This window comes from Triplophysa dalaica, chromosome 11 (genome assembly GCF_015846415.1).
Source record: "Triplophysa dalaica isolate WHDGS20190420 chromosome 11, ASM1584641v1, whole genome shotgun sequence".
In the NCBI taxonomy this organism is placed as follows: Eukaryota; Metazoa; Chordata; class Actinopteri; order Cypriniformes; family Nemacheilidae; genus Triplophysa; species Triplophysa dalaica.
Window position 1 is genome coordinate 6042944 of NC_079552.1, and position 12021 is coordinate 6054964.

At 36.9% G+C, this 12021-nt stretch overlaps 1 protein-coding gene across 1 annotated transcript; it reads right to left on the bottom strand.

Moving 5' to 3' along the window:
* Positions 1–281: 281 nt before the first annotated feature.
* Positions 282–9795, bottom strand: mfsd2aa (MFSD2 lysolipid transporter A, lysophospholipid a). The gene is made up of 14 exons (XM_056760725.1): positions 9566–9795; positions 7787–7924; positions 7125–7249; positions 5283–5410; positions 4654–4731; positions 3603–3772; positions 3404–3494; positions 3201–3322; positions 2610–2693; positions 2237–2320; positions 2043–2155; positions 1707–1850; positions 1287–1466; positions 282–1181 (listed from the first exon to the last, which is right to left on the bottom strand). Exons 1-14 carry the CDS (start codon positions 9653–9655, stop codon positions 1124–1126), a joined length of 1605 nt encoding a protein of 534 aa, XP_056616703.1. The 5' UTR covers positions 9656–9795; the 3' UTR covers positions 282–1123.
* Positions 9796–12021: the final 2226 nt, after the last annotated feature.

Sequence of the window (12021 nt, forward strand, 5' to 3'; positions counted from 1 at the left end):
AAGCGGCACATCATTGCAAGTTCCACAAATAGAAAAACAGATGTACAGTACTCTTTAATAAACACAGCATGAATGCACAAATAAAGACGATATGATGTTTTTTAAGACCATAAAAGAACATATACACATTGTGCATCGGTAGTTCTCTGTGCTGTTTTATGATAAACCCATAAAATCATCGCACCTTTACAAGGTGGGCAAAGTCAATTTTCACAAACAAAAAGCCTCATGTTTGGTCTTGTCAGAGGATTGTAATCGAAGTTATGCAATTTATGATGCAAAACATTGCAGACAATGCCCATAGTCCATGTTTTTAGAGAATAATAAAATGACAGTATGTTGAATATTTGTTTCTTGTGATCGAACATTCACACACTCGCTCTCATTCAAAACACAACAAATTGCGATCATTGATGATAAACCATACTGTTTAATTGAACGTTACAAGTCCTTCATATAACTTTTCTTCAGTCTGAAACATGTCATATTGAGTCCATTGGCACAGTAGGAAAAAAATAATCTCCTGCATAATGTGATTGCAGTAAGTGCAAGCCTTTTTTTTCTGTATACTCATGTAACTGGGTTTTTAACCAATCTCATAATTTTAGGCGCAGTATAAGGCACAATAAATAAATACAGAACCATAAAAAACTAATCAACGGCCCTACACATATTACTAATTTAGATCTTCAATAAATAAATGGAAATTGTCCTTTTTGTTTCATTATAAATACTTGACCTCCATTAGTGCAAAACAAAAACAAACAAATCTCTTCACAACATTTTCTCAAACAACTGCAATTTTAAATTTCCTTAACATTCAGAAAAAAAACTTTGAATCCATCTTCACATTGAGAAAGTCATTTTATAATTTGAACCTCAACTATTTTACTTTATAGGTCTACCTCTGTTCACAAAGGAGATCTAAGAAGCAGCAAACAGTGACTGTTAAGGCTGTAAAAACATATTGTCACAGTAGTGCAGATATTTAAGGGTTCATATCTACCCTCCACTGATAACCTTCTGAGCAAGGAATGTTCTCTCCTTTTAAGGGCGCAGAAGATTTATTTCTCTTTGCATTGTTTGCTTTGGCACCATCTGTAGGCAACAGTGGGAACAGGAATTATGCTTCGATAACAGGCTGCAATACTTCCATCTCAGAGTCTTGCTCATCACTCCTCCTGCAGGTTAATAGAAACAACACAACATTCTTATTATGCTAACAGAAACTTGTGTGTCTTACGTCACATAAAAAATGATCTCTGTGAAAATTATGTGACACTTACTGCCGTAGCAGCTGGAGTTGTTTGTTGTTATACTGTCTGCGTTTTTCATCAATGGGATACATTTTAAAGATGGACAGCCCCAGAGCTATAAGTGCTACAGGTGCAGCCGACACCAACATTTTCAACGTAAAATTCACCGAATCCGGTTGAACACAAGCCCCTGTCACATATCCTGCAAAACTAAAGAGATAGACAAACAAAAGCGACTGATTTAGATGAAATACGAGGACATACATGAAAATATTGCTTGCGGCGTACCAAAGCGTGCAGGAAAACATAAATTACTCTCATGATGGATTAAAGTGAAAAAGGCATTAAGAAACTCATCTTCAGACATTCCTCTTTAACAGATTTCAATTTATGATCAGCTCTCAGAGACACATTACAGGGCTTGACTACACAGAACGAAGAGAAGGTTACCTTAATGCTAGCGTTGATACCCCAAGAGACACTCCAGAGGCAAATTTGGTAAAGAACACATAGAAAGAGAAGAAAATAGCCTCATGGCCGTGAGAGTCGGGATTCTGGACTTTGAAATCATCAACCACATCTGGAAGCATGGACCTGAAACAAATGCACATCCACTTTTGTGTATAAGAATCCAAATGTAATATTTAATGCAGACAGAGTTCTCATGTATTCACTCATAATCAGTCATGGATGCTTATGGAGAGTGGAGAAAGTGTTAATTTGTTAATTAGAGTCAATTATGCATTTAGAACAGTTTTTTGATAGGAGCCACATACGAACACTCACCAGGGCAGGAGATAGGCGGCAGCCACACTGGCACCGGCCGCGATGGATACAATGTAAGACACAATGAGGTTGCTGCTTATACACACCACCAGAATCATGAAAGGCACCGCCCACTACAACATAAACACAATGGTTATGAACAATGACATCAAACACATTTTAACACTGATGCAACACGAGAATCAGATACCCACTGTAATGCCGATGTATACGGCAGTTTTCTTTCCAAACCGGCAGAGGAACCATTGCCACATGGGGACGGTGACAGTGGCAGACAGCTGGAAAGAGATGTCATAAGTAAATTTCTTAAATCTTAACATATAAAAGTAAACACAGTTAAAGAGGGCACCTGCGTTTTCATTTAGATCCTATTTAGGTTGCCACAGTTAACACACTCTTTATCTGTTGACCCAAGTCAATGTTGCTCTAAAACAAAAAATGAGGCTCTTTCATTACTATGCAGACGAATAACCTCATCCAACCCAGAGTGAGATTTCAATGTGAAAACAAACAATTCACACGCACTTACTCAACTAAACGGTTAAAAAAATCAGTTTAGTGACTCACCATTATGACCAGTAAGATATTTTGAAAATCGTTTCTGAATCCCAGCGTGTATTTGATGAATACAGCAAAATTTCCTTCCAACAGCTGAAAAGAGGAAAACACACAAAGGAAGTTACAATCAAATGACTGAAGATTTCTGTAAAATGATGACTTCATTCCTGACCTAGTTTCAATCTGAATCGAATTCTGAACTTTCATCGTGACGAATTATGATTTTAAACCTAATCTCACGCATGGCCGCTCTCTCACTCTATATTGTGGGATGTGGCACATTTCTATAATGCAGAACAATTGTGAGTTCCAGAAAGTGCTGTCTGCCTTTTACTTACTCACATAAAGACTGGTTAAAAAAACAAAGTTTGAGTCTTCCAAAAATTATAGAATTTACGTGATCCGTTCTTCTGAAACCTTGTATCTGGATTTTTTTCTTCATAAATATAAATATCCAGCCTTTATTTTTGTCACTGGATTTTGCAAATATAAAAAGCATTAAAAAGTGCTTGTCAGATCATTTGAAAAGTAAAGTGTTTTCCATTTTCTGGAAAACCGCCAAATTGGACATCCGAGGTTTTAGAAGAACAACTCCCTTACCATGAAACCCAGAGATGTGAAGAGGAAGGCCAGCACTAGCTTAACATACGGCCCGTGACTCATCACCAGACACAGGCCAGTTCGAAATGACATGCGCCTCTGTGCTTTTAAACCACCGTCATCTGAGAAAGAAACATAAGAATAATGAAAGCTTTGCTATAATTAATGTTGTGTGTGTGCACATGTAAAGGAAGATAACTCACTGTATTTCTCTGTCACTCCAACAAACAGCACAACAGCACACAGAACATAGATTAAACTTATGGCTCCTGATGCAATCATATACGCACGCCTCTGTGTAAGAGAGAGAGAGAGATCCATCTCATGATCAGTTGGTAAAGACTGATACAATATAAAATTCTGTCTGGATTCAACAAGGTCAACTTGACTCCGCCCCCTCACCTCATTAAATGTTTTGTCATCAATAAAGATTTGAGAACTATTGCTGTGCATGGAGTGATTGGAGATGTTGGTCACAGACGTGCTGTTAATGCATGGGCTGCTGGCCATGCCCACAATCTGCCCTTGAACAGCAGTGCCAACTACTGAACCCAACACCTCTATAGTCATGCCTGAAAGAGAGGTGAGAGTTAGGACAGATATTAACTCATTCGCTGCCAGTCTCTTTAAAAAAAAGTTGCCAGCCTACGCCAGCGTTTTTTTACATTTTCACCCAAATTTAATGGCTCACAGTACATTTTCTGTAAAGAATATACGGACAGACAATATGTCAAATGAAAGAACAGAGTCTCAGCTTTTAAATAAACGAAACCGTATTCTTCTAACTTCATTTGTTCGTTTTTTTATCACTCCGTAGATGTGGGTAGGTTTCTTCAAAAATGCCTCATTTTGATTAAACAGCTGAGATAATTAAAGATTTTTTGGCAAAGATTCCCCCCAGAACAATCATTTAAATTAAATTCTGGGATTCTGTACTTTTTCCCCAAAGGTGTGTAATAGCTCCACCTGCTGTAAAACACTACAAACACTGATTGCCATAATAACTCGTCAATGAGGGTGAAAGAGTTAAAGGGATAGTTTACCCCAAAATTTAAATTCTGTCATCATTTACTCGCCCTCATTTTATTTCATACCTGTATAAATAACTACTTTCTGATGAACACAGAGAAAGATATTTGGAAGAATGTTGGCAATTTTCAGTTCTGACACATCATTGACTACCATAGTAGGGAAATTTAAATGGTTTGTTTTTCTAAATTCTTCAAAATATCACATCTTGTGTTTAACAGAACAACAAAAAAAAATCTACTGTGGCAATGGATAATGCCACAGAACTGAAAATTGCTAACATTCTTCCAAATATCTTTCTTTGTGTTCAACAGAACTAATTGGGGCAGAATTTTTGGGTGATCTCGTTAAGTTACATCAAATGCTGTTAAGTGATGTAAAAGTAGCAATGCATAAAAACGCTTGTGTGTGTCGATGTTCTTACGGTAAGCTGTGGCTGAATCCCGTTCTTTCTGTTCATTGCTGATGAACATAGTCAGAGAAGAATACGGCACATGAAACACTGTTCAAACACAAAAAGACAAAGTCAGTTTACCGGTTTACACGAAAATGTTATTAATAAACTGTATATGCAAGCATTATACATTACCAATCGAAAGTCTGGACACGCCTACTCAATTCTGTATTATAATTTTGTCATTAATTTATGTCATTTTTCAATTATTTGTTATTATCAGATTGAAGAATAAAATTAAATAAATTAAAATAATTAAAATGAATTAAAATGAACACAAATGGATCAATAGGAATAATACAGTGACCAAAACGTAAAACGAAATGTGGAGCCACCTGGGATGCTTTTTTAATCTGTATTGTTACTCATTGACATGAATGAAATACATTTTGGAAATGTGTGCATAGACAATTAAAATATTTAAGCTTTCAATTCATTTAAAGCTTTAACATCTAAGCCTTTAGATTTTTCACGTTATATTTTTATGATCAGAAACAACAGGCATTCGGACAAAGCTGTCCACACTTTCAAACGATAGTTCATATGCAAGTATGTAAATGTATAATATCAATTCTCCGTAGGTTTGTGAGTGCATGTACTAACTGTCTGGAGGGACTGGAACAGACAGTAAAAGATCAGATACCACAACATCTTTCCTTCATCTATTGGCGGAACCACCCATATCAGGAAATAACACAACACCGCTGGAACGGTGGACACCAGAATCCTGCAGAGAAGAGATAGTTTTACCATCTAACTGAAAAGCATGGGGGCAGCTTTTGTTTAATCATCATCATCAAAAGCAAAATGTCAGATACTGTTTTTATGGGGAAGGTAAATCAGGAACTGTTTAATGTAAATAGAATAGCAACTAGTGGAATCGCAGTGTGCACAGCAGCTGCTCCTGCATTCATGTGATGAAGGAGGGGGAGCCATATTCTCCAAAGCACTGCCTGTTTGCTCCACTTCTTTCTCATAAAAAGCCATGTTGACTTCCTGAAATCAAGCTTTAACCTGCACGCTCGACAGACACGATGATTTATAACAAAACAGCAGTAAACTTCTGTGACACAATTCATGCATACACTTCTAGGTATCAATTTTCAAATGGGTTTTTTGACCTTACAACAACAAAAAATATATGAATGTAAAGCAAACAGTGTTTATGTGTCATACGCTAAACATATGTAATCCCGGCCACTGCAGACATGCAAACTGAATGTATTTAAATACAATTTAAATGCATAATGCAAACCCTAAGACAACATATTTCACGGAGGAGCCTTACACCACTCCCATCTGCATTTGCCATCCATATGACTGCTTAATACAGCATTATATTTTTAAAATTCTTTATTTTTGTTGTATTTTAAGCACCATGTGGCACAAAACACAATCTCAAAACTGAACAACGTACATAGTGATCAGCAAATTAACTGCCTCTCACGTTGCCTTCATGCTGCATGTAATCTGATTCGTCAATCCTGGTGGTGTGGTCGGCTCAGCCTATCAGAAAACAGAAAGCTTTTTCTGCACTTGACTCATGTCTTTCCCGCATACTGCTAACACACACCGAACATATGACACTAGATAAGTATTATATTACACATGAACTCCTTTGCATTTCTCTATTTATGCCTGTAGTCAAATTGCATAAACTAAATATTGGTGTGACAGCGGATTTTTGAAAGGTCAGTAGTTTTCAGTAGATCCATTTTATTCAAATATTTAAACTACATTTATTTAAACATTTTCTCAGGATTCATTTTCCTTTTTAGTATATAATGCAATTATTTTTTATAAGAGAACAGTCCCAAAGAAATGACACCCTGCAGTTTTCTTGCACACCCTCATAACTCTTGGCCAACAAATCTGCCGGCAAAACCAGAAGCAGACGGGCTCATACTTGTGTCCCTGTGCACCAAAACCAGTCCGAAGTAGCACGGGAAGATTTTAGTAAAAGACAAAAATACATTTGTATGGTTCAAAATTATAGATTTTTCTTATATGCCAAAATCAATAGGATATTAAGGAAATATCATGTTTCATGAGGATATTATGTAAATTTCCTACCTTAAATATATAAAAACATTATTTTTGTGAGTGGATGGCCTGCCACTGTGCACCTGATTAACAACGCTCTCAGCTTCTTGAGTTTTAAACGGTTGTAACTCATACATCAACAGAAATCTTATTCATTCAGCTTTCATATTATGTAAAAATCTCCATTTCTAAAAGTGACCCACATGACTAATTTTGTTGTCCACGGTTATAAATGATGGCGCCACTTTCTTCCTCTCCTCAATCCACCCATTCCCAAAAGTCACCAGAGGTTTTGGTATTTTTTCCACACTTTCGTTTCATCTCTTCTCAATTTAGAAGACAGTAACACACATTCGACATTACAGAAACGTTCCCTCTGAACGTTTATAGGAACATACCAGGGCATCATGCGTCCGTGGCGTGTCCATGGAGTTCTGCTTACTAAAAACCCAACTGTGGGATCGGTCACAGCATCCCAGGCCCGACCCACGAACAGGATAACAGAAGCACTGACAGGATCCAACTAGAAAAACAGATTCAGTCATTAGTTATTGTCGAGTTTCACAACAATTCAATACTGTGTACTTTGTGTTCCCAGCTTAGATGATTCCTCGACCGTTATCACACTAATGCCAATCTTCCGTTTGCTCACGTGATTTGAATGAAGAGATTGTCTATCGCAAACTGTGCTACAATAATGGGGCTGCAGGAATTTTGATAAAGATGACTAGAGATGGACAAAGAGGTATTATATCTCCGCTAAGTTGCTTTAATGTGCTTCAGTGGTAAGAGCATGGCACTATCAGCGCCCAAATGTCATGGGTTCGAGATCCCAGCGATTGCGCATACTAAACAAATGTGTAGTATAATGTACTGTAAGTCGCTTTAAATAAAAGTGTCTGCCAAATGCATAAATGTCAAATGTTTTGATTAATACAGCAAAGAAAGATCCTTCTCACCCAGAAACACACAGTGATTTGTACATAAACTAAACCCAAGACTTCATTTTTATAATCCTGTGCTGAGATCTGGTGGTACAGTTATTCTGCTGTGCGCTCACCTGTGCCACATCCAGCAAGAAGATTTGCAAAAAGAAGCCCAAGGCGCTTCCCGTGATCTGATACGGAGCCCCTCCGATTGCAAAACACACCTTGCTGCACACAGTCAGAGCTGTAACCCTCTCCTTCTGTGGTGGACGCTGATGGGACCAAAAAGAGAGAGATCAGGAAAGAACAATAAAAGTGTTTGTACAGTGTAAAATAAGAACCTTAACTGCAATTAATTGCACATGTATAGTGAAATGAAACATCCACTACGTATATTGTTTAACATGTTTATTTTAGTGCTGTCAATCGATAAAAAAAAAAACACACACAGCTTTAATGTTTTTAAATATACTTTACATTCTAATAATTTCACATTTCATATCCAAATTAATTAGAAACAACACATGTGTTCACCAGACAGGACCGCTGTCGCATTGCATTGAGCCGTATTCCACAGCCAGTAGCTGTCAATCTATACTGGACGTGTCAACACAACCATTTCAGGTATTTATATGAATAAGAGCATGATCACAATGTGTAATGCTAGACAATGATGACAGAAAAAAAACGGATGTTGTGTTTATGGAGTTAAATATTATAAACATGCTAATCTGAAAAAATGTATACTTGAGCGTCGGACCTACGGCGTACCCTCTTCGCCATATCCTACGTGTTGGTTTTCATTTATATTTCTACATCGTTGTCCATGTTGACAGGCAATGACCACTAGACGTTAGTGTCCACGCGGGTGTTAAAAATACTGATAAAATATATCCCTAGAAAAAGCTGCATTGGATAAAAACATCTGTCAGATGCATACATGTGAATTGTTCCTGAAAACTGTAATAAGAAGACAGACAAAGTTCACAGATATGCCCAAAGAATCATCACCACATTTATAAGTGTCATGTAAAGCCACAAATTAATTAGGTGAAGTCAGTGCTACTTCCTCTGAGTCAGTGTTTAAAAAACTGCAACTAGGTACTTTCCTGGTCATTACCGGCTGATGCCATCCAGTTTATGCGATCAGGCTTCTCCACGAAAGGTTTTGTAAATGCTTTGCCAATTGCTTTTACCAATGCTTTGGTCAACGCTTGTCTTCGCAAGCAGGGCACACGGATGTAAGAACAGGCAAGCAGGACCGAATGCAATAATTGAACGAAAATTTTAAGGCACTGTGACTTCCATAGAAGACATAAAAGTACATTAAGACCTATTTACATAGTGTTTGTATTAATAGATACCACTAAAATAACAACAAGAAAAATCTGGACAGAACTGCCTACCTTCCCTTTAATCTTGTTACTTTGAAATGAAATATATCTGATGGGCTGTTTAATACCATTCGTCTTTAAAACACCAAATTCTAATAGTAAATTAACAACAAAATATTTATTTGCTAATTAACTGAATACATTGATGACATGGACCATCGCGCGTGCAGACGTACACCCTGGAGCAAGTCGCATTAGGGAACGCATCCTCTTTAAATCCGGGTGTCCTTAAAGACACGCCCTAGTAAAGAAAGCATCTATGGATTGCAAGTAGCCCGCAAATAATCGTACTTATATTTTGAAATATGCCTTTACAGATGGGCGCATATATAATCATCTCTTCCGCTTATGGTAACGGACGCGCTTGACACGTGCTGTTGTAAAGATTGCATTCAAGACTACTATTATAGAGAGTATTACACTGTTGTTGCATCCACCATTTACCTGTTATTAAATATCACTGTACGTTTGCTATATATAAGCAATGAACACATTTTATTAACATTCTGGTTGACCTACCTTTGCGATTTTGATGTCATCTTGAGTCACGGGTTTGGCTGAAAGTAACAAACTGGTAGGAAATTGCTCGGCTCCCTCTCCTTTTGCCATAACACTGATCAGGTGTAATGTTGCTCCCGGAACGGAGTGTGATGATTTATTCGCTTCTTGTATTAAAGTATCAGCGTTTGACAGTGTACCGATTCCGCTTTCGTCTTTCAGTAAAACGAGATGATGCTCAACCTGCCGGTTCTTAACTATCGCCTTGTAGTTTGAATGCTTAAGTGTCCCTCCCACTCCCCGTCACTCGTGTCAATGAGGTAAAGTGGCAGTACAAGCAAACGCTTAACAGTGACAGAGGATTAATGTTAAACATTTTTATGTGCAGGTACATTATCTTCGAGGTATCCTGGGAGGACGTGCCTCCTTAAGAAAGGAAATAATAAACAATGCAAAATTAACACAACAAATATATAGAAAGAAAAGCTTTTATTGTGTGTTAATCACAATAACACTGAACAGCAGACATTATTGATGCATTGTATTTATTGTATATTATATACTTTTTTGTATATAATTAATTTACATTGAAATTTGATGTTTGTCTATTTTATAAAATAGAATAATCCAAATATTGCGAACGAATAGAGCCAAAAGGACAGGAAGGCCTTACAGGATTGGCTTGGTTGACCTTAAAATAGTTTTAATTCAAGCAACTTGAGGTTTGGGCTCTCGGTGAGATTTTTATCGTACACAATTATGGTGTCAAATAGGGTTGAGACGTACGTTTTCGTTTCTATGTTTGACACTGAACAATATATTGACCTGTTTTAAGTGGGACTGCAAAAAGAAAAATCAGGAATTGTACAAATGTCCTGAAGCAAAATGCCCTGTGCTTTTGGAATCACTGAGAGTGGGAAGAAAATTCAGTTTAAAACAGGAAAGATCCAGACTGGAATACTTTAAAAATGTATTAAAGAGGCAATTTCCTGGAGTGGTCCAGTCAAAGCCTTGACCTCAGTCCAACTGAGCCTCGGTGGAGTGGACTGATAAAATATGGGATGTGTTCACAAATCCATCTGTGTTTTGCTTGCGTTCAAAAGTAAGCTTTGAATAAAACTTCTGGGAAGATCCTTAATGGTAATAACTGAATCGCATGCTTTTTGTAACCTCAAAGTAGGTTAGTAAACACAACAATGTGTGCATTTATATGTTGTGTGTGTGTGGACATGGTTTTTATATGTTAGTGGGGACCTAAACCCTAATGAAACACCAACTCATGGGGATCCGTGTTACTGTGGTGACCAACATTGTGTGTGAGTGTGTACTGGTTTAACTATATTTGTGAGGGCCTAATTGTCATCAGTACTGTGAACTGTCCTTTTAATCTACTTGTGAGGACATTTTAGTGGTCCTCACTCAATAAAAAGGCCCATAATAAGGTCAAATCATTATTTTCTTTAAATCTAATAATGTGTACGTGTTTAGATGTTGGGTAGGGTTAGGGGGTAGAATATATCATAAGCCCGATATAAAATTTAATTTATACTGTTTCATTCGGGCCTCTGTGTCTACGACGGTGCTCGGATCAACGGTGTGTGGCGACATCTGCTGGGCTATAATGAAATGACAAGTAAGATACATGAGAATAGAATAGAAACTGTTTAGAAACAATGAAATATAATTTAGCAGCTCTTCTGGATGACGGATGAACAATTATTAAAAAAAAGTTATAAGAAACAGAAATAAAATATATACTGTTAAATGTAAGAACCGCCAAATACATATATATAGAGATGAAGGCATAAATGCACACAAATATATAAATCAGCAGGTTTTGAGGTAGGCGGTCGTGTTTCAACTTTCAGAGGAAGTAATGTCTTTGCCTTCCCCACCTACTGGGAGATGTGTGTAGGCCATGTGAGGTCAGCCGGGGTGTACAGACCGAGGAATTAAAAGGTCTCTCTATCCTGTCTACCTCATCTCCATGTATGCAGAGTGCACTTTGATTTTCTGAAGTCTAAAATAATTTCCTAAAAATTATAAGCACTTCCTTGTTTCCTGTTTAGGAAACATCAGCAAAACAGTAGAACAGTAGTCTGTATAAAAACACAAACACAATAGCAAAGAAACTCTATTCAGCCTGTTGAATGAATGTTTTTCAATGTTTTTTATCATGATTATAAAAAGCAGCATATGTCCAAATGATTGAATGGGATCCAGAGTCAATGCAGAAATTTTCCTAACTAGAAACTTTTAATGTTTTTAACTTTTAAATTATTCACATTTTGCATTTATGCAAAAAACACACTCTTGTAAATTGTAATCATTGTTGAAGTAGAAATGTAACCATTAATACAGGGAAAAATTTAGCAATTTCGAGAAAAAAATATTTGGCGAAAAAACTAGTCTGATATTGTAAATTAAAAAACTTTAAATACGAACACAATACAACAGATATAAAATAATGACATGAA

Excerpts from the sequence above, each read along its gene's own strand:
- mfsd2aa (XM_056760725.1), bottom strand. The coding sequence starts at position 9,655 with ATGGCAAAAGGAGAGGGAGCCGAGCAATTTCCTACCAGTTTGTTACTT. Across the intron at positions 3,323-3,403 it reads TGGAGTGACAGAGAAATACA|ATGACGGTGGTTTAAAAGCA; the intron begins GTGAGTTATCTT and ends TTTCTTTCTCAG. Across the intron at positions 1,182-1,286 it reads CAACTCCAGCTGCTACGGCA|GAGGAGTGATGAGCAAGACT; the intron begins GTAAGTGTCACA and ends ATTAACCTGCAG.